The sequence below is a fragment of the Euleptes europaea genome, chromosome 4, assembly GCF_029931775.1.
Source record: "Euleptes europaea isolate rEulEur1 chromosome 4, rEulEur1.hap1, whole genome shotgun sequence".
Lineage (NCBI taxonomy): Eukaryota > Metazoa > Chordata > Lepidosauria > Squamata > Sphaerodactylidae > Euleptes > Euleptes europaea.
In genome coordinates, this window is record NC_079315.1 from 52,799,888 (window position 1) to 52,827,046 (window position 27,159).

A 27,159-nucleotide genomic window follows, 5' to 3' on the forward strand; every position below is an offset into this window, starting at 1 on the left:
TGTTTAGTTGGTCTTGTATGTCTTGTATGGAGTCTACGCCATCCTCTGACAGTATGTCAGATTACTGTAAGGCCGTGATTGGGGCATCCACCACCGGGAACTCTAGCAGGTCCATGGCATAAGGTGCCATTTCGTACAGCTTTTAATATTGGAAGAAGACTGCCTATTAAAGATAGGGTTATTCCATGCTGATCTAATCACCTTCTCAAAATACTCTGGAAGGGGCATCTTTTTAATTTGAGGCTCGCATTGGGGGAAGTACTCTTTGACTCCCTTTCGCCTAGCCTTAGACTTAGTCTCTTCTGTGTTCTCAGGCTCATCCGATAAATCTAATGCGAATAGAGCCTTGGCAAGGAGCGATTGATGGTCCTCAGGTGAGAAGAGTCTAGGTTGCTGTTGTTGCACCTGAGGTAACTCTTCATCAGAATTAAATTCCCCCTCTTCCCGGTCGTCCATTCCAGAACCCAGAATGCTGGAAGAATAGTTGTCCCTAGCATTATGGGCATTGGGTTTTGAAAAGGCATTTCACCGCTGCTTTGGTGGGCCAGGTGCTTGCACTCTGTCCCCAACTACCACAGGGATCCATTTGCATGGAGTCCGTGTGAGTCAATTAAGGGGGGGGGAGGGTCAGTAAGGGTTAAAGCTCTGTGAAGAATGCTGACACACCAGGGCTTGAAGAACCTGGAAGTGTTCCCTAAAGGTGGTACTAATCATGTCTGCCACCCGCTCCTCAGTCAGCGTTTTGGGCCCCGCACCCTCTGGCGAGGGGAGGTACTTTACCCATCGGAGGCGTCTCTGTCGGCAGGGAAGGATGGAGACCAGCATCATATGGGCAGCAGGCATTCTGAGTGTCTGGTTGATCATCGGAGCCTGCAGGATTTGAAAGGGCAGCAACGTGACTTGTTTTACTAGAAGCAGTGGTGGGAGTCGTTTTGGCGCTGAGTTTTCTTTTCACGCCTTTTTTCTTTTTGGCCGCTTCTGCTTTTTGCCGAGCCATCCTTTGTCTTCCCAGGCTCCTTCTCCGAGAGACCATCAGAGCGACTAACGGAGGGAACTGTGTTGCCCGATCTTTTGAGGGCTTTATCGAGGTCTGCCTCTGAAAGTAGGTCTTCTTCCTGTCCACAATCTAGGCTGGTGGCCATTTTAGGGTCCGCTGCTCTATCCGATGCGGCAGCCATTTTCACTCTTGGAAGGGAGGCTCCCGGGAGAAGTTGGAAAGGGAATAGTAGAAGTACAAAATACTGAAAGGACACAGTAGACTAAGATAAGTAGCTAAGTAGGCAAATAGAGGGTTAAGGTAGGAAAAGACAGAAGAACTAGAATGACTGGCTATGCTAAATACGAGCAGGTCGTCTGCGACAATGCTCTCCCCATCAAGGCAGGAACAGAACTGGAAGCTTAGGGCAATTCCCGCCCAGGAGACAGGAAATAGAATTTTAGTTCCTGCCTCCCCAAGCAATGGGTGTGAATCACCCAAGCTTCAAGATGTGCTTCCTTCAGAGCGGGAAAAATATTTTTTAAAAGCAGTCAGCATTATCAATATACAGTACAATTCTGGCAATCTGGTTTACAACTATTAAAGATATTGATAAGAATACAATTTTTAGAAGAACCTACTTATTAGTCAAAACTAGGGGCTAGCAGACATTTCCATCTAAAGAGTATTTATTTATTTAAAATATTTATATGCCTGCCTTTGTCCTGCATCTCTCAGAGGATTTTCATACCATCTGGTGTTCAAATTGTATAAATTACATACGTTCATTTTTATCTGCTATTTCCTGTTAATGAACAGGGACAGTGTAAACAAGGCTATTATGATAGCAGAAAGGAAGGCATGAGTTTATATACTGGATATGTAAGCTTCATCAGCCACAGCCAAAATATATTGGGCTTGTTCAAGTACCCATTCCAGGGCCAAAAGGAAGAGTAAAATAGTATGAATCAAACAGCCCCCTAACAGCCAGCCAGATATCCTTGGGAATGAATGAGATCAAGCAAACAATAAACCTAACAGATTGCAGTACCCAAGCAATAGTTATGAGTAGTATGGTTGCTTCTATCCCTGCTGCTGGCTTAGCTGAAAGAGGAGGTATGACTAAGGAAAAGCCTTCCAAGACATGTATTCTCTCTGCAATCAAGGAAGAGGCCAAGTTATATTTCCAGCATGGCTCCTCTCTTTTAGCTTACCAGCCCCTTGGAGAAACACTTTGGGCTTCCCCCAGACTGCATACCTGTAATATACAATCTGATATTTTAAACACATGTTTTGAAAATATATACCATATCACCCCTGACTCTGGATAAAAATCATCATATGCATCCATAATATTCCAAAACATGTTGGGGAAAATGTAAGAGAAACAGTTCTTATTTATTTCTTGGGAGGTCTTTTTCAAAGGTAAAAAGTTCTGGGTAGGATAATTAGTCACACTGAGGGGGGGACTTATAAAATACCAGTTCCCCAACTGCAGGTATCTGAAGCTGAAAAATCCCACATTAAAAAAAAACAGGGATTTAATAACATTCCATTTTTAACGGCAAAAATGCAAACTACTAAACTTTAGAAAATCAAATTTATATCTGCCATAAATACTTGATATATGAAAACTTTTTCTTAGTTTGCAAAATAACTACACAATTTAAAGCTGCACAATTCTGCAATATAAATAGTATATTATATGACAGACAGTTCTTGCTATATTTTACTGACCTGCTGAAATCCTTAATCTCATTCTATATAATATCATCCTGTAGTGTGATTACTGAATGTGATTAGGGATGTAATTTATCTTTTCTCAACCTATACTGAAGCATGTTATGAAAAATTTAAAAGAGAGTAAACATTAATTTTAAAATGATAGATTTCACATTAAGCAAAAATGCAGAATTGTTTTTTTATTAATATGATGCAGTTTTTAAAAATAATTTACTGACATCATAGACCAGAAAATATCATATTGCATTTCTATGCTACATTTCCAAAAACCTAACATCTTGCATTTCAAGAATTGCTAACAAAACATATACAGATAAAATACTAATCAAGCCAAATATAACAGTGTAAAACTTGGAGCAGTATTTCTGTACTTATTACAATTCCTTTATCCTTTCCAGCAACCACTTTCTTGCTCCGGGCTTTTACCACACAAGCACAAAAATTTGGCCCCTTGTTTTGAGATCATGGGATTTTCACCAATCAGTAACTTTTCCAGCCATACCTGCTTTGAACTTTCTGTGAATTTAGCTATTATAGTATAAACAAGCTTTACCCTCAATCCACTATAATATGGGCATCGGGAAAAATGTATTATTGTCTCCACTTCTCCCATAGCACATGGACACAGTCTCTCTAGATGTGTTTTGTTTTAAATATTTGCCTTCCAGTATTGCCGAGGGCATAACCTCACATCTTGCCGGAGTGAAGGCTCTTCTAATTCGGTGGGCACCAAGTTGAGAGAGATAAGGAGCCATGGCCATGATATATTTTGATTATGATGCAGTTCTTTATTTATGAATGTGATAGACTTTCAGTAAGGCACTGTATAATTGTGTAGTAACAGTAAAGAACAATGTTAAAATTCTTATGGCTATGTAAATGCTAGAAAGGACATTTGGTATTTCAGGCGTTATATTAGAAGCCAGAATGGAAGTCAACCAAGAGCAGCACAAGTGGTGGTGGCAATCATACTCTCAAGAACCCTGTCAGCATCCACTGGCAGAATCAAACAGTTTCTGTCCATAGCAAAATTACAAGCAAGTACTTCTGACATTTCAGTTGCCACATCTACTCTCAACTTGGCCTCCAAGTCAGAATAGATTTTATCAGCAAAGAACCTCACAAAGCTAGCATCACGGCTAGGGATCAATTTAATATCACTGACAGGATTGGACTTAAATGTCATCAAGTAGTGAACCACTTTAACCAACTGATAAACCACAGATCTGGGGACCTACCCTAACCAGCCCATCATTCTATGGAGCTACACAGGCCACCATAGTCCCTGGGACAGCTAGTTTCAAGTCCAGTAGCACCTTACAGAGCTGCCTGGAAACCATCAGGATCCATTAGTTGCTGAGTGTGGACCATTTTAATTGGTCCATTGCCCCTGCAAGGTGGAGGCAGCACTTAACCATGCCTTCAAGCTAGGTGAACAATCCTTAACCTGTCCTTGGTACCCAACACAAAGTACACTCAATCAAAGATGGCCTCTATCTGCAACAGGTATCTACTGATAGAGAAGACTCACAGAAAAGAATCTTTATTCCGCCACCCCTCCCCCCAGCCTCCATGGAGTTCAAGGTTGGTGAAGGACCTTATGGCCACCTAGTACCAGTTCTGCCAAACTGACAACATCAGATAATCTAGGCAGATTTTAGTCAAGCAACCCAGTTCTACCTGCTCTGTTATGTGAACACTCCCCCACCCCAAGACCCATGTCTTTTTTGCACTCCAAGACCCTTCAGCCATAAGATGTCACAGGCACATATGAAATCCATCCATTCTGATATTAAGGCAGGGTCTTTCCGTTAAGGCAAGAATTGTCCTGAGATGGGCCGGGGCCCGGTCCGTCTGGGACTGAAAGACCCCGCCGCCACCCGGGGAGCGCAGGGGAAGGGGAGGACTCGGGAGGGGCCCAGGGACACCCAGGGATCCGACCCCTTACCTGCAGGCTTTTTTCCCCCCACAGGCGCCGCGGCAGGAGTCGGAGCGGCCCGTGAGGAAGACCGGGACAGTGGGTCGAGCCGGGAGGGGGAAGCCGGCTGGCACCTCGACGAGGGAGGGTGGGGCCGGCAGACGGGAGGCGGCGCCCGAACTCCGGCCGGCAGCGGGGGCCTCGGTAGTCCTGCCGTCCCCACAGGCCTCCGAGTAGACCTCCCCGCGGCCCAGCTGACAGGCGGGCGGGCGCGCCCTGGGCGAGGGCGCGGCGGTCCCACGGCGCCCAGTGCAGGAGGCAGGGCCAACGGGGGGGGGGGGGGAGGCGCGGCCTGGACGGCCAGACCATGAGACGGAAGCAGGGCCCAAGCTAGGACGGCCTGCTTCCGGAGGAGAGGGCTCGTCAGCCCTCATAAGGTCTTGGGGGCGGGGCCTGAGAAGGGGAAGGGAAAAGCCAGGCCTTTATAAAGGCCACTGGAGCTGAGGCCGGGGAGGAGGAAGGTCAGAAGTCTCCTTGCTGGTGGCTGACAGCGGCGAGATTCTGGCTTCTTTGGAGGGAGAAATTGACTCAGATTCTCCCTCCGAATGGTCTGAGGCTGAGAAGGCTCCGTTGGCTCGACCCGTGCAGGCTGCAGAGGAGCGGTGGGCACGAACCCCAGAGCCCACGGCCCCTACAAGAATATCCTTAGGGGTTTGGAAGAAGTAGCCTGACTGCCTGAATACTCCAGGAGAACTTTAATCAAGGCTCTTTTGTTTGACCCGCCAGACTTCCTCCTAGCCATGGCCATAAGAAATGACCCAAATTTTCAAGACAATAGCCAAAGTTCTTGCAATCTCTCTCACCATACAGCTTCCTGGATGATTTAATCATAACCCCAAGAAAGCCCATTATCCCATCTCCTGGCCATTGCTGGAAAGTATCAGTCCTGCCTGCCACCAATCCTAAATCAATCATCTGCAACCAGAACCACCTCCTATTGCATCACCCTAATGAAGCCTCTGGTAAAGGTAAGGTAAAGGTCCCCTGTGCAAGCACCGGGTCATTCCTGACCCATGGGGTGACGTCACATCCTGACGTTTTCTAGGCAGACTTTGTTTATGGTGTGGTTTGCCAGTGCCTTCCCCAGTCATCTTCTCTTTACCCCCAGCAAGCTGGGTACTCATTTTACCAACTTCGGAAGGATGGAAAGCTGAGTCAACCTTGAGCCGGCTACCTGAAACCAACTTCCGTCGGGATCGAACTCAGGTCGTGAGCATAGCTTGGACTGCAGTACTGCAGCTTACCACTCTGCACCACAGGGCTCTTTACATCCTCAGGTACCCCAACTTAATACAGGCAGTCTGAACTGCATTATGAGAGTTCATACTAACTTTTGTACAAATGGGGTCTTGGATCTTGCACCAAACAGGATGCAGCCCAAATTCCACCAAAGGGAGGCCAGATCCTGCACTTGTGGCCTAATGTTATCGTGGATCCTAATTCTGCACCAAATTTGGCTAACACCAGGGCTCCTCCATTGGTGCAGAAGAAAGTAATCTCAAACCCTGCATTTTTGTAGTTGGTTCCCCTCCGGAACCTTCTTCCAGAATTACAAGCACAGAATCACTGGATCTATCCTCTTCGAGACAGAGTATGTTTTCCTCTCTCCCAACTTGGATTCCTTCCCAGATTTAACCCTCCAAAATCTTCTACCCTCTCCTCATTCCTTAGCTTCTCCATCTCCCATCCCAGCCAGCCTGTTTTATTGCCTCTGGTCCTTCCCCATTGCTTCTCCCACCAGATTAGGGATTCCTTCCTTTTATCTCATCACACCCCTTCTGGTCCCTTTCTGGGTAATCCCTTACTTATTGCTTCTCTCCCTATTGGTTTGCTCTGGACTAGTCATGTGGGCAGAGCATAATTTGGGATAAATTAAATTGGGTGTTTAGCTAAAGGTAACGTAACTACACACTAGGACTGTGCAAATGTGAATGATCATTATTGGACTGTCACATGTAAACTGCCATGGTATTATTGCAATTGAGCAATTCAGTCTCACTGTATTGTACTTTGTTCCTCTCTTTCTGCTCTATATTTTGGATAGCATGATAAAGTTACTTGCTGTCTCCCTTCCATCTTTCTCCACTCAAAGATTTATTATGCCAAATTGGGATCTGTGTATACAACAGATGCAAAAGATCCTTTTTGCCCTGATACTCAACTTTTAGTTCTTCGTGTGAAGGGCACTCTACACATGACAGGCCTGACAAATGGACTGATTTAGGTAACAAGTTTCTTATTCAACAGAAAAGTTTCAAAAATAGCTGGAAGCTCTGAGGACCTCACAACACACACCTGGATTGAAGGGATCTGTGGACTAGGAAATACTGTAAAGTGTGGTAGTCTCTCAATAACATTCAAGTGAAAGCGTGTGCCTTCACTGAAAAATTTATATAGAGTCATGAGATCACAGCTGTTTCATACATTTGAGTCATCAGTTGATAATTTAGTAATTGAATGATAAACAAAGGTGTGAATTTGCTCTAATTTGAGATGATGTAATAGTTTATTTCATTTTCTTTTTGTATTAATTATTTTAGAGAACTTCAATCCAGAATAATCCCAGTATCCCTTTGGATACTATCTACAGGTAACTACAGTTTTAGTTGTCTACTACCTGAAATTAATTTACATTCATGGGAATAGAGCTTGCAAAGTTGAAGTTTCTGGAATTCACAACCATTGTCTACTTTAAGAAAATTATAAACAGGAAAATGGATCCTTTGCATGGAATATTCATAGGATGGATGTCTCTCCCTTCAGCCTACTTGTACCTCTTGCAAAAAGAGTTTCTGAGCGTCAAGAGACTCAGAAATGGAGTAAGATGCATCATGAAGGGCTGCAGTTTGAGGGGAAATCTGTAGAAATCCTCCTCATCACACATACAAGCTCTTCCACAAATGGAATACCGAGGCCCCAAGAAGTAATTCAAACAAATAGCAGAACAATTCAAGACATCAGCAACCCATTCAAAACAAATTCAGCAGTGAAATTCAGCTGAAGCAGCCTAAAACACATAACCTAACCAAGGCCCTCAACATCCCTGTAAGATAGTGTTGCAAGGTCCCTCTTTGCCACCAGTGAGAGGTTTTGGGGCGGAGCCTGGGGAGGGCAGGGAGGGGAGAGACTTCAATGCCATAGAGTCCAATTGCCAAAGCAGCCATTTTCTCCAGATGAACTGATCTCTATCGAATGGAGATCAGTTGTAATAGCAGGAGATCTCCAGCTACTACCTGGAGGTTGGCAACCCTACTATAAGATAATATAAAGTTCTTGTTTGCAATATGTAGTGAAGCATAAGAATGCCATACAAAGATTTCATCACACATGCTTACCTCATTATCTGATTCCACAAGTACTTGATCATATTCACTAAGGGCTACTAGAAACATGATAGATGTGACATTTTCAAAGCAGTGTATCCATTTTCTTCGCTCTGATCTTTGGCCTCCCACATCCACCATTCTGCAATGTTAGCACAATCCACAAAGATAAAGAAACTAAGATATAAAAAATTATGATTAAACACTTACATAGTATTATGCAAATTCTTAAAATCAGTTTGAATGGCAACTGAGCCAACTAACCTTATACTGGAATTGTCTTTCATATTTAAATGAAAGACAGATATATTATCTATTTTGTGAGAGACCTACAGAAATTAGGGTCATGATTAATAGAAGCTCAATAACAGTACCATACTTTTCAATGTAACTGCAATGAGATAAAACCATTAAATTCACCAAATACAGATTTATGATGTTAAGAATTCTTAGTTTACACCCAGAATGCTTAATTTATTCAATCAAATTTTTAGTTTTTGCTGAGCGATTAAATGCCACATACATCATGGAACAAGTTCACTACTTTGAGTTCAAGTAAAAATCTTTCTTGAAGACAGGTTAAAAAACATTACAGGTAAATTATAACTATTGAAAAAAACACTGAAGCACTGCAGTTTTCTGCTTGAATTAATTTATAGTTTGCTCTCTTTCAGACTTTTGAGTTATTTTAAAACATGACAGCGTAATAAAGAAATAAAATACATAAATATAAAGTTGAGCAACAATTGCACCCAGGACTTTACATTGATAAACAGATAATTAATCCCAATAACTGACTGACTTGGAGGTGAAATCTACAACATATACATCCCAAAATGGCACTGAAGAGCCTGAAATAGAAATGTTTTGTGTATGTAGAAAAATGTGCAAACACAGTGGAAAAGAGTGTTAGGTGTAATTGAATGCTACGTCCTACAAAGTTGTACTTGCATATTAATACCAATACAAATGCTTCATGAAATTTCTCTTTACGGTTAGATGTAGCAAGGCTGAAGTTGCACCCGTGTGAATGTTGTTGTAATCACGTACTGGCTTGTTTTCTCAAAAAAAATATACACTTTAAAATTAGCAATTTCTATGACTATGCCTGCTAATCAACATATTTTATACATCTGATAATGGAACTGAGAAGTAAAATATCAAGTATTTAAAAAGTAATTGAATCTATACCTGAAAATGACACTTTGTAAGTCAAATGGATATTCAATAATTCCTGTTGTTGGAACTCGAACTCTAAGCACATCTTGTTGGGTAGGCAGATAGCCATAATCTGCTATACGGTCCAAGTCGTTAAGATAACTATGGACAGGAGAAAAACAGGAATGCAAGGTAGTGATATTACAGTCCAATTGAAGGAAGGAGCAGTATGGTGTTAAAGGAGGAACAAAAGTAACAAGAGCGTGAGAGAGAGTGTAACAAACTGCAGAAAGGATTAATGTTCAAAAACTGTTGGGGAAAACCAACAGGAATTTTGATAATCCAGAGAATCTGTGTAGCTTGGCTTTTCTACTTTTTACCTGTTCTGCCTGAAGATTGCCCTGAGATGTTCTCAAAATGTCCAATGTCTTAGGACTGTTAAAAAAACAAAACTGGGAGTATCCTGTCATGATAAATACCAGTTCTCACCATGTGAGGGTGTATATGAACAAATATATCCCATAAGAAACTGGCATAAGTAAGATCAGCCTTGTTGGACTGGAAAGCTCATTGCAAGATATGGATTGGCAGACAAATCTTGTACTGTAAATGGAACAAAATCACAAAGGATTTCACTTCCCTATAACACAAAGGAATAATTTCCCCATGTTCCAACAGGTATATAAATGGTGCTGAGTTAAGGCACATTCAAATTTTGGGATATTTAGCATAGCCTTCCTTCAGAGATGCTCTCAAAAAACAAAGATTTAGGGCACTTCCAAAGTCAACAAAAATAGTCTGTGCAGCAGATCCATGCAAATGGAAGTCTGGCTAGGAATACTGTAAGAAAAATGTCACTTTAATTGCTCTTATGGTGTTTGCTATTTCCAGACACTGGATTAATTCCTACCAAAGTGAATAAGCAACCACTCACAGTTTATAGCATTCACAACAATACAGTAATTACTCAGAAAGGTGAGAAGAACTCCTGGATATAGACTTCCTTTAGTATATACCTCTATGTATGCACTATATGCTTGGACAGTAATATTCAAAAACTGACTAAACATATTTGGATTGCAGGTGGTGGAATGGGTATCATCTAAAACACTGGTTCCCAACCAGGGGTCCGTGGACCTCCAGGGGTCCGTGAGAACTAAATTAAGGTCCACGAAACAAAGTTATAAACCCATAATAAATTAATATTTTTGATTAAAAGTATTATAAAAACATATATTCAAATATTATTCTAAGTTTATTGTTTAACAAGTTATGATTAAAGTTTATTTTCAAATTCTCTGAATTTTTATTTTGAACCTTGGGGTCCCTGCTCCAAACAAAAAAGTCCTAGTGGTCCCTGGCCAAAAAAAGGTTGGGAACCACTGATCTAAAAGAATCAAAGCAAAAAAAAAGTATTTCTACTTTTACAAACTCACCAATAAACAGATTAAACACTGTGATGATCACCGTGGAACCATTTCCCCAGAGATATACACAGGTGTAATGGGTTCATAGGAGTGACCTATTACACCTCCCTGTGAGCAGCCTGCTCTTCTTTCCCTTCTATTTCCTACCATCTCCTGTGTTCCAGAAGGAAGGCAGGAAAACCAGCACCAGCTACTTCTGTATTGTGTTCCCTTGCCACAATGGTATTGCTAATTGCTCTCCGTGAGACACCAGCATAGGTGTTATTGTTTCCATCTAATCTCAAAAAGAACAGAAAAAAACATGGTTTCGTGGCAAGCAGGGGAAATCAGAACTTGCCTGAAAGCAAATTTTAATCACCACTGCAACCAGGTAATTGGCTAATGGCAAATGGGTTATAAAATACAGTATTTCAGGTGAAACTGACAGGAAGAAAAAATAACAAAAATACTTGCAATTTTGTTTTAAATCATCTGCTTTTTTCATTCTATTTATAAAAATTGGCCTTGCAGGTTTTTAAATAGTGTTTAAATATCTTATCTTTATGGTTGTTATCCAGTGATTTCCTTGGCTCTTGTATTTACATGCAATTAGGAACACACATGATATGCTTTTATATATCACAGGTAGGCCTCTAATGACTCAAAATATCAAATCACTTCTTAATACACACAAATTATGTTCCAGGAATTTGAAAAATAAACCTATATTCACCATAAGAGAAATTTAAAATACCTACCAAAGACAGCACTATGCACTTTCCCAAACAAAGTGGCAAGAGCTAAACCAAAGAAAAGGGATTTCTAAAGAACATTTGACACCCCATAATTGCCATGTAGGTAGGTGGCCTAAACTCTTAACTTTCACTAGGGATGGATTGGCCATCATGGCCAAAAGGATTCCTCCTATTGAATCGATAGCCTGCCCCTCTGTCGGGCCAAGTCAAGGTGCCATCCTGGCCATGGTGCAGACAGCTGAATCACGTGCACAAAAGGTGCTGCCTAGCCTGATCAAGTCATGGTGGAATGGGACTGGCTGGCAGGAAAGGAAGATAACATGGTGCCCCCTTTCCTCCAGCGGGCTCTTCCTCCTCCATTGGTTATGGGATGGGGTTGGAGCAGGCCAAGGGGCAGGGGCATTTTTCAGGGCCAATTTTTCTTCCCAGTCCATCCTTGACTTATACATTAGGTACTGACACCCATTATTAGAATCCAGGCACATTAGTTTTCACCACACTAAACTGTTCTAGGAACCCACTGGAACATGGAAAAAGGTTTACTTTTCACATAGTCAATAGTAGTTGAGATTTTAGAAATGTGAGAAATTTGTACTTGTGTCAGGCCTGCTCTCTGCATTCAGGGATAGTTTTGGTTTCTCACAGATACTCTGCTTTGCTCAAGGACTGTTTTCCTAACGACTACATTCCTCTCAGGCTTTGAAGCTCGTGAGAGCCTGGCCCGTTGGACTGAGGGGTTACCATGCCAACCTGTGCTATCTTGATATGACCTGTTTCTCCATATAGTCTGCTGTATGTCCCATTTGCCCCATTCCTGCCTTTTTACTTTTGCAAGCTCTGAAGACCTGTATGATCTCCATTAAAGTCATCTCTTCTTTGGATTACCTGTCTGCGGGTGTTGCTTGTGGGGGTGCATCGGGAACAAGTGCTTACAACTTGCAAAAGCTTCATCAATATATCTAATTCTCCATGTGGCCAAATCTGAGGATACTTAAATCTAAAAATTCAAGCCATGAACAGACAAGACATATATTTTCGCAAAGCTGAAAAAAGCCCCATGTTTGCAGAAAATTTTGAAATCTTAAAAAAAAAGAACACATTGTGGGGTTAACCCCCTTCCCCATGACAGAAGGAGCCCTGTGGTGCAAAGTGGTAAGCTGCAGTACTGCCATCAAAGCTCTGCTCATGACCTGAGTTTGATCCTGACAGAAGTCGGTTTCAGGTAGCTGGTTCAAGGTTGACTCAGCCTTCCATCAGTCTGAGGGTGGCAAAATGAGGACCAAGCTTGCTGGGGGTAAAGTGTAGATGACTGGGAAAGGCAATGACAAACCACCCCATAAACATAGTCTGCCTAGTAAACACTGGGATGTGACGTTACCCCATGGGTCAGTAATGACCTGGTTCTTGCACAGGAGACTACCTTTACCTTTTACCAATGACACAAGCAGCACCAGTGGTTTTAAGAAAAATGCCCTCTATGGTTGTTCCTAGGCAACCACAACTGTATTGCCAGCCTCCGAGCCTTGGCTTTGGTCAGTAAAATGCAGGGGAGGTGGCAGGACGCTTTCAGACTTTGAGGGAGGACTAATTGGGGCTGGCCTGGCTGCAACCACTGTGCCGTTTGCTACCACATGATTTTCATAGCTTACCCAGGCCTAGATGTTTGCTCCTGTTCAAAAGCATTCATTTCACATAAGCCATTGTGGTGAAATGGTTAGGGTTTCCAACTAGTATCTGGAAGACATAGGTTCAAATTTGCCCCCCTTCCATGGAAATTCACTGGGTGACCTTGGACCAGTCACACATTCTCAGCCTAACCTACCTGACAGCATTGTTGTGAGGATAAAATGGAGGAGAGGAGAGTGATGTAAGCTGCTTTAGGTCACCATTGTGGAGAAAGGATACAAATGAAGTAAAGAAATATCAGCATAGCCACATATGGGGGTCAAATAAAAGATGGGTTGGTGGGTGGGTGCGAAGAAGAGAAAGAAATAGGGAAAGTTGAGGGTATGGGGGTTGCCAGGAGAAAAATAGTATGGGGAGGGGAATACAGGGGAAAGTAAGGGGCTCCGTGCAAGTCCTCACAGGTTCCCCGCCATTCAACTCAGTCCAGCCATGCTGTCACTGCACAACTGGGCCAGACTTTTTCTGGGAAGAGGTGACAAGAGGAAGGAAGGAGGATGACAGGGGGCAACTAAAGGTAGGCTGGGTGGTGGAAAGAAGGAGAGAAGGAAGCATGAAAATAGGAGAAGTTATTAGGGCTTTCAGGAAAGGGAAAGAGGAAATAGTGGGGGAGAGGAAAATAAGATGATCACTGTAGGCCTTGTGGGTCCGCTGCGTGTTTATTCTTAAAACCAAATTAGCCTATTGTTTCTTCATGAATTGCTTAAGCACTGATTGACATTGACCAAGTAGACTCAATGCTATCTAATCTCCTGGGACATCGACAATCCTATAAAGTCTTATGTACCTCCCTTCTTCCTCCTTCTCTACTCCCACACATTTCCTTTGTCCTTTCATATTTGTAGCTGACTGTGGATAAGACGTAATTTCACTGACTTGTTGGTTTGTTACAAATATTCCCATTTCAGTTTCTCTCCTGTGAAAAATAAACATGTGAGTCTATTTACTCACCATTTTGTCTCCTTGTGCAATCAATTGTGTATAAATAGTGTAAAAAAGAAATAAAAGAATTAATAGCTGCAACAAAAATGAGATGTAACTAAAGTAATGACATCAACATTATACTAATAAAAAAGAAACCAACAAAAAAGTCATGTTGCTCACCCATAGACCTGCCTAGAACAGCATCTGCATCAGCAATTTTCATTAACCATGGTTAGCGTTCTATGATTAACCTTGGTTAGTGAAGATGACAGTGCAGATTTAATGCTAACCACGTTTAGCTTGGAAAATAAATATAAGGGAAGGAAACAGCATGATTAGGGGGAGGGGAAATTGGTGCACAGTGCAGCCAATCTTCTAACATAGTTAGGAGATTGGGCAGCATTACATCTTTCCTGTGTCATAGACAAGGATCTATATATAACATTTCCGGGGGAGGGAGAATCCTAGACATTTAGCTTGCCTGCTGCCTATAATTCAGTTACCTTTAATCCTTAAATCAATCTCTGCTTGAATTTAGTTATTTGCCTATGCTGCTCTTCTATACTAGGAAAAAGATTAGTGTTCAACCTGGTCAACTGCACTTACTCACTTGTAGCAGATGCCTTGAGGTATCAGTTCCCTCCAAGATTAAACTCAACTGTCAAATAAGGTTGCCATATAGGATGGTTTCTGCCTGCTTGCTGAAATCATTGAGAGTTGCATTTATTCCAGCATAGCTACAAATGTTAAGTGTATGGACAAAGACTCTTTAACTATTGTCCTCAATTAACTATTAAAATTCAATTTTAATCCAGACAGATTTTTTTAAGGTCAAGAGGCAAACTTGCTATAAGTCAAAGGATCAACTCAAAAATTACCTTTAAATAAATGAACCTCAGCCTAAGACGTGATTCATTATTATGGATCTTCCCACTGCTAAATGTTTTCCATAAAGCTCCATAATATGCAATTGTGCTAAGATTTCAGCTATTGCATTAAAGCCATAGCATTAATTAACAACTGCTGATAAAAATACAATTCAGACATTAAGAACAAGGTCAATGCAAATCACTTTGGGGGCTCTCGTGTCCCCATCCTCCTCTCATGCAGTACACTGCAGTTTTCAGCTAGCTCCAATTGGCTGTAATGGCTGAAGGCAGGCACCTCGACTAAGATTAATTCCCACCCAGAAACTGGGATTAAATTGTGGTTAAGAATCCCTATTACCGGAACAGATACTAATCACAATTTGTTCAGGAGCCCACATTAAGACATCATTCATTTTGAATGAACTACAAGATGTGCAAACAATTAAGCCCACAAATATTATTAGATTACAAAACTGAACTCAAGGCAAGAGGCAAAGTGCTACCACAAACAGTTTGGTAAGCAAAACGACATGCTGCAGGTCTAGGAAACATCTGATATTGCATTGCTCACGGGTCATCCCAATGTGGTTCATTGCTAGTCTGTACATGCTCTCCACTTTAAAAGTCTTAATCTGCATTACTCTAGTCACAGATTCGTGTTTCTTTTGTCCTCCATAGCACCCCACCTTGGAAATTATAGACAGATGAGCAAGGATAATGAGGAAGCTCTAGCACAACAGACGAGAAGAGAAATACTGATCTCGGTCTTTCTTCTGGATGACCTCATATTTTGTCTTCACAGCACTGCAAAGCCATCTGTAGAATCCAGCATATGATCTGGCATCCTGAAAAATCTGAGTGCTCATTCGAATTTTTACTGTTGTAAAGGAATGAGGGGAAAGGATGCTGTGATGGTTAGTTTCTGCCTTTCCCTAAGAGTGACCAGTGAGCGATGACGGAATGTTGGGGAGAGAGTGGGAAAAGAGCAGTTAAGAGAGCAGTTGAAGGTTGGCCACTATGGAGTTCAAAGGAAAAAGAAGATATCTGCTTGAATGAAGCTGAGGCAAAGATCAGCTTAAAGGTAGCTGACTAAAAAGAGTCAATTTGTAACACAAGATCCAAGATGCTGGAATAGGGGAACAGTTCAATGGAAGTGAAATGTTGTAACCTCTACCTTACCTTCTTCAGTGTTATGTTCAAACCATAAATAAAAGTTTTGCTTAACCCTGTGGGCTGTGTGTCTCAGAGAAAGAAACTAACACACACACACACACGTGAAGATCTCGGTATATATATGTTTAGTATATGAATAAATGGTGGCACGTGTGAGTGGACCAGTGTTTGAGCCCCCAACCCCAATAACTCAATGAAGTGTATGAGTGAGGGCCTGCTACTGAAGGGGGCTGGGTTAGCCTGCCTGCTGATGTCTCTGTGAGAAAGAGAGAGGACCTGGTCATGGCTCTGTAGAGATTTCAAAAGAGACAAGAAGGGTAGTGATGTGTGATGGCCTGACCTATGTGTAACCCAGAACCAGTTGGAGATAGGTTGCTGAGCATGGTAGGCACTCTGCGTGAGTGGAGAAGGGATGTCACAGATGCTGACTGAAAACTGAAGATTTAAACAAGAAGCAAAACTTGCACTGGTCATATGGTAGAGAGTCAGTGCTCAACGCAACTCCTTTCCCCTCTCACTAATTCCAGTTATTTGTTCTTCTCTCACTACTGCTTGCAGATGAACTCTCTATCTATGATAAAGCTGTCAAGTAACATTTTCAATGACTGGGATATCTTCTGCATATTACCATTCTTTTTGAAGGGAGGACGTAAGGTCACAGTCCTTGTATAAAACATTGTCTTTCCTCCTTTGACATGAATTGGCTTTTAAGTAACAGACTGCTCATCACATTTTCTCAAAGAGCATGGGGCTAGCCTATCTTTTCTTCACAGCAACTCTAGGAGATAGGTTAGGCTGATGGATAATGACTGACTGAACTGGTCAGTTGAGTGGGAATTTGAAGTTGAATCCTTGCTTTGTGATGAAAAGGATTGTCCCTCCCCAAAATACCTTTCCTCTGTGTCTAAAATGGAACTGTTAGTCTCTGTTGCAAAAGCTCCAGGAGTATGCTAACTGGCAGAAAGCAAGGAGGCAGATGTCATATACCTGGATGAGTGAAACCAACACCCTAAAGTCTGACAGATTCTGAGAAATATACTAGCCTCTGTCAGCTAGTATGAACCCCCTGGCCCCTTTTAGATTACAGTTCTAAACCAGATGTCATCCATTGCTGGACCGAATCTGAGTAAAGTGATGCAGGGACAGGTGTTTCATACAGCTCGTTTCAATCCAAATATCAGCCAACTGTAAAGCACTCTGAAGCACTCTGGCCGTTGCAAACATGTTTTCCCGCACTGCGTTCTTTTTCAGCTTTTTTTTTTTTTTTAAACGTTCTAAGATTTGCGGTCCTTTCAGAAGCGCTCCAGACAGTTCAAATAGCACACCGGAGCAATTCAGAAGCGCAAGAAAGAACTGAAAGTGGGAGAAAGCAGTTTTCATAAAAAACGGCTGAGTCCCAGGATACCAATGGGAGGCAAGCGGGTTGTGTCTGTAATGACAAAAAAAAAACTGTTAGCATCTGGCTGCTCAAACGGATTATAAGGGCAGTTTGAAAGGGGTCCCTGTGAAGGGTCCCCAGCAAATCTAGATTTGTCAAGACAAGCCACCTAGCTAGAAGAGAGAAATAAGCTATCCCAGTGTTCATGCTAGAAACAATTCAATGGGATAAATGGAATCTGGAATGCAAATAATCTATAAAAATGGCAGCCCACCTGTTGATCTTTGTTCTGCTCTTGACCACTGCTAAAAAAGTGAGAAGGCAGCCCCACTGGAACAGTATCAGCTAGCTTGATACTATTAGTTAAGATCAAAGGCAAAGAAAAACAAGCCTTTTTGACTCTCATTTTTCAACCTAACTTCACCTATGCCTTTACTTTTTTGTTTCCAAATAAACTCCTTTGTTTTGGAACTCATGAACCTATGATCGTAAGTTTTTTACACAGTAAGGGCCTTGGCCAAGGATTTCCAAAGCTTACCTCAATACTATCAATATTTCTTGCTGTCTTTGTGACTCATTCTCTGTTTCGCTTACTTCCCCCATTTAATACTGGGAAAGAATGGCATATTGTCTTACAGAATTACCCACATCTTACTTAAGACTCTTAAAAGTCATTCATGTCAGGAAAGCTTATACAATTATTTTTGACTGAAACAGCTATCACACATTCATTATCACTGCATATATATGCATTTACTTAAAATATTTATTAATCTACCTTTCTTCCAGAAATCTGGGACCCCAAGGTAGGTAATAATATACAGTTTACCAATATAAACACATTTAAGAATGTAAAAGAATGCCAATATATTAGTTCACAAAAACAATTCTGCCATTACCATACTTCCTCCTCTATAACTCCCCAAATTTTTCATCGTCTACTGATGACTATCAATAAAGAGGTCTTTCTGAGATGTTCAGAGAAGGTGTTTAATAAACCTAAGCCATTGTTGTGTACTGATCAGTGTTGGACTAGGATCTGGAAGATGCAGGTTCAAATCACCACTCTATCATGAAAGCTTGCTGGGTGACCTTGGGCCAGTCACACACTTTCAGCCTAAACTACCTCACAGAGTTATTGCGAGAATAAAATGGAGCAGAGGAGAACAATGTAATCTGTGTTTGGTCCCCATTGGGGAGAAAAGCGGGGTATAAATGAAGTATATAACATAAATATAATAAAGTAGGGATTGCACTGAGAAGCCTACAAGCAAGTCATACCTATCTATACCCTAGTGAGGAGGGACTGCAAGAACTTACTGTTGTGATAGTCTACATTGCCACACAGCTTCATATAGGGACAGGAGATCCTTTCGGTGTGGACCCTTCTGATTTGTACCTTTCTGATTTGATTAACATTGTATTAAAGTGCAAAACTCTTTGTAAGCATATTCCTCTCCTTTTGTCAATTAGACTATTTTGGAATTTCCTTCCACAATACCCACCAGCTACTTAAAAGCATTACTGGTCTGTGATGAACAACAGTTAATATACCAGATTTAAAAAGCTACATTTGTAAAATCATTTGCTCTTTTTCACTGTGTTCCAAGGACTCAATTCAGATTATAAAATATATTGTCTAAACAGTTGCTCCTTGAAACGGCTATCTTGCAATATCCCTGACTGACACTCCTCTATCTTCCATGTTACCCTGAGAATCCAAGCCATACTGGAATTCTACAGCTGCGTCAGGAAGCTGGGAGAACATTATGGCCAATGGCTTGTTACACATATTACCTTGGTAATGTACCTCAAGCTTATCACTATGGCAACCCAACAGAATTGCCTCAGCAGCCACTCCAAATCATTTTTACAGAACACATTACAGCTATAATTAACTTTTTAAATGTAGCCTGCCCTAGATATATACCAAAATGTGCAATTTTTTTAATTGCATGCTATTCTCTTCCTGCTTAATTGAAGCAATAAACTGAATGCATAGAATATAGGACAGCTCTGTTCAACAATGTAATAATCAAATGACTGAAATAACCTTGCAATTTGTCTCTCTGTGTAAAGATATGCATATATGCATCACACTTATACACACACCTGTTTATGGGCTTATATGCATACAGTATTTCCTTCAAAAACTACTTGAAATCTCCTAGTTCAGCAGCAAATCTAATGAGAATTTCCAGGAAAAACATTAGACAGCATTACTGCAGTTATAAATTATGCAAAAACTAAGACCATCAGCTCTGAGCTACACTCTTCAACACTTTTCTTGTCTGAAAGCTAAGGTGAAGACTTTTTAGTGAGGTTTCTTTACTGCTACATCCAAATACTTAGCATTGACAAAGCAGGTAATTGTAGTTAAAATCTTATTACAGGTTTTATAGAGTGCAATGGTGTCTGAGGACAGGCCATTACCTGTACTAGTGGTTTCCAGACTCTGTTCCAGAGAATTTTAAAATTCCTTGGAAACTTTTCAAGGGTTCTTCAATAATAAAAATCAGTAATAGCAGGCATGCAGCTCAGAAAATTGCTCACCACTACCCATCTTTCCTTCCAATGTACTGCTTCAGGGAAACACTGGCAATTTTCTAGGATTAATTTTACATGAAAGACACAGTGATAGTTCAGAGATTAATTTTATTTAAACTATAGTCATACTCTGCCCTGACCTGGATGGCCCAGGCTAGCCTGATCTCGTCAGATCTCAGAAGCTAAGCAGGGTCAGCCCTGGTTAGTATTTGGATGGGGGACCACCAAGGAACACCAGGGTTGCTATGCAGAGGAAGGCACTGGCAAACCACCTCTGTTAGTCTCTTGCCATGAAAACCCCAAAAAGGGGTCGCCATAAGTCGGCTGCGACTTGATGGCACTTCACACACACACACACACACACACACAGTCATAGTCTAAGTGGATCTCAGTCTCATGCATGCTTTCCCTTCTCACCCACTGTGCCTGTAACACACCTGTGCAATTTGTAATTGTATGTGAAATTTCCCTGATCCTGAAACCTACTAAATCCTTTCATTCCAGTGTTGGGATCACAGGGTCAGGGAGCTTCCATTTATGGGTAAAGCTCATGTAGCTTGCTCAAGCTTTCAATTTTACATATTATGAGGGGGGTGGAACGTGTATGCTTGAGACTTGCTCCCATTGTTACTATCTCATTCTCTTAGCAAGAACAACAGCACCCTAGGCCCAAAGTACAATCAAAACTTTACAGGCATGCATCCAATAAGATCATTCCAAATCTGATAAGACCTTAAATATAATTACATACAGCACTTGCTTCTTGGCTATGCCAACCTATATACCTGTCATCCCTTAACATTCAGCAAGGCAATCCACTTATTATACTTTGTAAGCTGCATCTGGCAGGTTCCCTGGACAGGCAGCATAAACATGTGCTAAATAAATAAAAATAATTAATTTCCATCTTTTTTAACAATCAATGATCAGACGGTTCAAAGTGGCTTGATAATTTTATATACTTTTGACAATAGTTGATACAGTAGTGATGCAAGCTGAACTTATATAATTTTAGGTTAAAATAGGCACACAGTTTGAGTATAACACACTGCCTAGAAAATATAATTAGGATGTGGGAGGACATTCTCCAATCCATAATTTCTAGTCTTTTTTTCAACACTGCAGGTTCTATGTCTGCAGTTTCTTCCATATCAAAGATGAGCTCATTTTGTTGCACAGCTTGGAAAATACAACACAATAGTCAAGGGCTTGAAAAAGCAATGTATATTTAGCAGTAATCTTGCCAAGATAACACAACCGTAAGAAAAGGTGTTTAAAAAAAATTATTAATAAAAATAAAGAAGTTAGGAACTTTATATGTCTTTTGAAAATAGGAATTTACTGCCAGTGAAAATTTCCCTTTGGTAAAGGAATGTATGACCAAAAATGGTAGTTTACACTCTTCCAGAACAAGCAGATGGTACTTTTGGCAAAAACTATGAACCTGTTATATACCTATCAATCTACTAATCAGAAAGTTCACCAGGAGAAGGCGATAGGTGACCACTGTATGATATGTTTTCCAAGACTAACTATATTTACTGCTTTAAGTGGACTGTGATATACTAGAACATATCTAAAGTAACTCCTCTGCAAAATCATACAGATTTATCTTGTTTCTCACAACATTTTCTAGAGTGGATCTAAAACTCAATTCAAATCTTTGAAATATATCATATTTAGACCCATTTTCTCAATCAAATGCTGATTACCCCTGCAAATGTTTTATGCGAAATCTGTTGACCCAGTGCCAAGAAGTCAGAAGTGTTTCCTAATCTGATGTACAAAGTTTCATACAAAGGAAAAACCAATCTTTGTCATATTTTCTGCTGATCATTTTAATGAATTTTTGTTCATATACTGCTGTAAGCTGCTGTGATGACACTGTCAAAGTAGTGTTCAATTTTTTTCAATTAATACATCTTGTGATTTAGCATTCCAAATTGGTATAGCTCTTGAGAGGCGTTCAGTGGGAGTTTTTGCTATAGGTTTGGGGAACATGGAGTGGAAAAGACAAGGAATTTCTGCCACACTTTCAGGCTCTTCCCTACTACTCCTGCTGACTTGAACAATCAGGAACGAGGACACAGATGCTCATCTTGTCTTGACCTGTTGACAGGGCAATGGGCAGACCTGCCTGACAGCTGGTTATTGCCAGAGGCTCCAAAAAGATTCCTCATTGGGGATCACTTACATTAAAATAATACTATCCTTTCTACAAAATCTCATTTAAGAAATTATTGTAAGTAACTGCATTCATTTCCCATCACAACTCCCCCCAGCCATCTCACTAGTAAATATACTCAGGGGCAATAGTGTAGCATTTTGAAAAAATCAATTGTATTTGTTCTTCCCTGTCTCTTATTATTTTTGTGCTCATATGTATTGTAAAGAGGCACATAGGAAAAACTCAAAACAAAATGAAAAAGAGCTGTGGAAGGCCAGGAGCAGGGATGGGATGGTAGTGAGGGTGACGCAAGCACGGCTGCGGTTCTACACGAGAGAATTTGCTCTCTACCACCACCACTTTCTATGTATGTAACCTTTCAACTCTATTTTAGTCAGTTAACAAAAACTAATGTGACTTATTGCTCCCAGTTTCTAGTCTAATGTTCCTCATTTCCAGACAAATATTGCTTTATTAGAAGACTTATTTCAATAATTGAAACAACATAATACTAATTATATTGACAAAGTAAATGATCTTACTCATATGAACACGTGCAGCTTACACACTGAGGGCCAAACTAAACAAAACAGCACCGCAGGGACACCACTGCCATTTTAGCTCTGGAATTCCCTCAGTTTATAAATGTCACAGGGGCCCAAGTCTCTGCGGGACTGCAGCACTGGGGGGTCTGGGGGGGGGGGGCTCTTGTCTTCTCCACACACCATTTTTAAGAGCCCAAAGTTAAAATAATACATATTTAAAATAATAGTAAATAATACATAGGTTAAAATAATACCTATTAATACAATAAAAATCGCATAAAAATTTCAAGGAAGCAACACTAGATCAGTCACCAGCCAGAAAAGACTGTGTGTGTGTTAAGTGCCGTCAAGTCGCTTCCGACTCATGGCGACCCTATGAATGAAAGTCCTCCAAAATGTCCTATCTTTGACAGCCTTGCTCAGATCTTGCAAATTGAAGGCTGTGGCTTCCTTTATTGAGTCAATCCATCTCTTGTTGGGTCTTCCTCTTTTCCTGCTGCCCTCAACTTTTCCTAGCATGACTGTCTTTTCCAGTGACTCTTGTCGTCTCATATCTTAAATTTAAAATCGGCCCTTCACACACAAGCCTTCTGAAACAGAACAGTCTTACTAGTAAGGAACACTGATACTTTCTGACCAGCCTCTGGTAATCTGTTCCGCAACAGAGGCACCAAGTAAAAAAGCCTGGGAACAGATAGAAACAGAATGCACCACACCAGAGTGGAAAGCAAAATAAGAAACCGGTTGCAAGGAGGACAAACTCTACCGCTGACCCATGAAACCTATACTTCCTTGCCCTGAAGCAGAAGCCTACTTTGGAAAATCCACATTACACCATATAAGAAGGCCAAGACTGTGGCCATTAACGCATGGGCAGAATGTTCTTGGTTTGCTCCTCCCCAGTCTCACAATATTTAATTTCAATTTTCGATTGTGGAATGCATGGTGTTATTTATCCCACACTATGTCCGAGACAGGAGACCTGAAGGAGGCTCCCGTGTGTGTGACCCACCCGGTAAAAGTGGGATACTAGGGGAGTGGCCACATGAGTCGCCATAATTGTCATCATTTTCGTCACCTCTCTAGGATTGGCTGTGGGCGAAAAGAGGGTTGGCCGAACGGTGTGCGTTTCCCCCCTTCACTGTTTTCAACCTTTTTTTCAATTATTTTTTTTTTGCAGGGTCACCAATATGCCAGTATACCATTGTTTCAACCAAAAAAGGAATTTACCGTCTGGCATGCCACCTTCCTATTGACTGTCTGTTAGCGACTTTTTTGTCAGGCTCTCCTCGCCACCTATCAAATCCACCCCCCTAAGCCCCACATGGGAATTTTGACCTGATTAAGCCGAGTGGCCATTTTACACTCCATTAGAAGTGGCTGGGCTTTAAAGAGAATCGTGTTTGGGAGATTGTGGGTAGATGAGCAATGCTACCCGACAGGCTGCTCCATCTCAGGCGAATGTCACATTTTATGGCGCAGCTGCTACTGGCTTTCAATCTGCTGTGTCCTTATGTCCCCTTCACATCGTTGCAACACACCAGCCAATGGCAATGGTTGGCCACACTTTCTCATTTCTGACAAACATGCTGAGATACCAATAAAATGATGCAGGGGGGGAGGCAGTTGAGATTAGGGGGAGATAAAGGGCAAGGTAAAACAACATGTTTTAACCTCATTATATTAAGCAGGCTTTTTTTTACTAGGAAATGATAGATAGACCGCCGAGAGCTGTGTTTTCATTATGCTGGGCTGCTCATATACCGGCATTCCTGCTCGAAAAAATATACAGAAAAAAAGATGGGCAGGAAGGGGGAAAAACGTGGAAGAGGCATGTTGTGCCAGAAGGAAAGTCGTGCTAGGTGTGCCGCGCGCTGACACGCATGGCCATATATCAGAAATATAGCGAAAGTGGAATCAATTTCGGGACAAAACAGGACTTGGAAATCCTTTGTGAAATTCGCACAAAAGGTAGATCGGACACGAAGACCCGACATGATCATGCATATGGGCCACGGAGATTTGCTACAATTGAGGCACAATCGCAAGACAAATAGCCCATGCGTTAATTATATTCCTTGTGTTATAATTTACATAAACTGCACGTTAACCGTATTGTCAATGGACAAAAAAAATCTCAAAAATATTCAGCAACATATTTCAGTTTTTAAAATGCACAAAAGTGAAAGGAGAAAGATATGCAGAGACTGGATAATTCAAACATTTTTGTAAAAATGACTGCCCAAGTTTGTAACTGAAATTACCATTACTGTCTGGGTTGGGGTTGGCAGAGACGACTATAATGAACTCCCCTTTCCATAGATCCTCACCAGATGTTTGTTCAGTGAGCTCTTTGCTATCCCCATAACTTCAGAGAGGTTGGATGCTCAGGAGAAGCTCTTCTGAGGCAGACGATGTCACCCTCCTCTGCAATTCAGGTCCTCCTAACCCACACTTTCAGCTGGGTCAGTCTCTGTCAGGCCTGCTTCTTCCACCAGCTCATCACACTGTGCCACACATACTTATATTTGTACTTACTATTTAGTAGAATCTGACAACTGATACTCCCGTCGTCGGTCATAGCATTCCTGTATTCCAGGATCATTCCATAGAGCCTTTATTGCATCTACGTAGGGGTTCTCAAATGAGGACACTTTCTCTATATCAACTTCTCGGACTAGTTGTGCATTTGGCTGTTATTAACAAAAAATGTTCTTGTTACATTTATGTTTATGAGAAACATCATACAGAATGTGAAGAACATTTGACATTTTTAGTTATGCAATGGTGCAAGAGTAATTATGAACTCATATATTAATATTAATAAACCTTAATATTAACAGTGCAATAGTAATACAAAATAAAGCCCTTCAAAATAAACTCAAAAACAACTGGCCTCCAACAAAGAGTTAAATCTCAGACAAAAGTAATGGTTTGGGTCAGTCCAGCAAGTTAGCTCTGGCTGCTTGGGTAGCTATGAGGTGTGTTACCTTTTTTTCCTAACAGAAGCTGTTTTTACACAGCTGCAAAATAGAAATTCAACAGACAGGAATTTTCCCAAAACAGAGGAACAGAGATACTTGTGATCCAGAAGATACAGAGCTTCTGTTAAGAATAAAAGATGGAAAGACTACCAGCATTAAAAGTTTACTGTTGCATTTCCTGCACATGCCATACCATTTGGAGTAAACTACATTTAAAGATGGCAGTATACCTTGAAATGTTGGCAAAGAAAAGCTGTAGCTCATGCTTATATAACGTTATCTTAGAGCAATTAATCTATGGCAATATTTACTGATGTTATATAGAAGATTTATGCTAACGACACTATGCTCAGGTATAGCATGTATTTTAACCTGACACTAAAGCCTGATTTTACACAGCAAAAATAATGGAAGGCAATTAAAACACACTTCTGGAATAAAAATTAACAAGTTATTTTCTAAGCAGAATGTACTTAATTTCATTAACACTGCCTGTATAAGACTGATATTCATCATTAACAAGGTAACACAGCAGTATTGTCTTCAATCATGCTTAGAAACATTAACGCTCATTACAAGAAAAAGTTAAACACACTTGGACAAATAATCGCTTAACTCCTCATCTATATGAAAAAAATACATTGTTTATAATTTTACACACAGGATAAATTAGCACAATCCATTGTGATTTTTGACAGTTCACCAGAGTATGTGCACCTATGGCACCATAGCACATATTTGGGTTGCCTGCTCTAGTTTGCGAAATACCTGGAGATTTGGAGGGAGGAGCCTAAGGAGGATGGAGTTTGGGGAGATGAGGGACCTCAGCATGATACAATGCCGTAGAGTCCTCCCTCCAAAGCAGCCATTTTCTCCAAAGGAACTGATCTCTATTATCTGGATATCAGTTGTAATAGCAGGAGATCTCCAGCCCCCACCTGTAGGTTGCCAACCCTATTTGACGAAGACAGACAAATGAACACAATCTATTTACCGCATGGTAAGATTTTTTACCAAGTGTTGCTTGGTCAACTGTATTTCCCTATACTTCCCTCAGAGTTGGATGCATGTTTTCTATGGCTGGCAATGGTGAATGGCGAATTAAATTTCTCCAAGAAGCAGAATTTCATGGTTACAGTCTTCTTTGTCTTTCCTGCTATTTATTCATAGTTTTCAGAATTCGTAACACATTGCTTATATTTTGGAAGCAGTTTTTGTGAGTATTTTTAAAATTCATTGTCAAACTGCGTGCTTTTCTTTGGCAAGAAGCCATAGACAATTATCCATGACATTGTGTTTGTTCATATGTTGCATGAGGAAGGAATTTATTGGCATGTGTCTGTATACCAAACTGATTTTAATTGTAAAGTGAAATTTTCTTAGGATTTTTCCTCTCTTTTGTTAGTGGAAAAGGCTTTACAGAGCAAGCAAGGGCATGAGGAGTAATGGTGCCCCATTTCCCCCTCCTTCCCACACCTCACGCAATTTTGTCCACCTGATTCACCCCAACTTCCAGCATCATCTTTTTTAGGGGAGGATGTATCCCAGGA

The 27,159-nt window shown here is 41.0% G+C and overlaps 1 protein-coding gene across 1 annotated transcript in view; it reads right to left on the bottom strand.

Annotated features, from left to right (window-relative positions):
- LOC130476109 (guanine nucleotide-binding protein G(q) subunit alpha) overlaps positions 1 to 27,159 on the bottom strand; it is a 126,904-nt gene that overhangs the window by 24,439 nt on the left and 75,306 nt on the right. The window contains exons 3-5 of the mRNA XM_056847972.1: positions 25,164 to 25,318; positions 9,212 to 9,340; positions 8,033 to 8,162 (exon numbers count right to left, since the gene is read on the bottom strand). Of these exons, the coding sequence (XP_056703950.1) occupies positions 8,033 to 8,162; positions 9,212 to 9,340; positions 25,164 to 25,318 (414 nt within the window). The remainder of the gene's footprint in view (positions 1 to 8,032; positions 8,163 to 9,211; positions 9,341 to 25,163; positions 25,319 to 27,159) is intronic.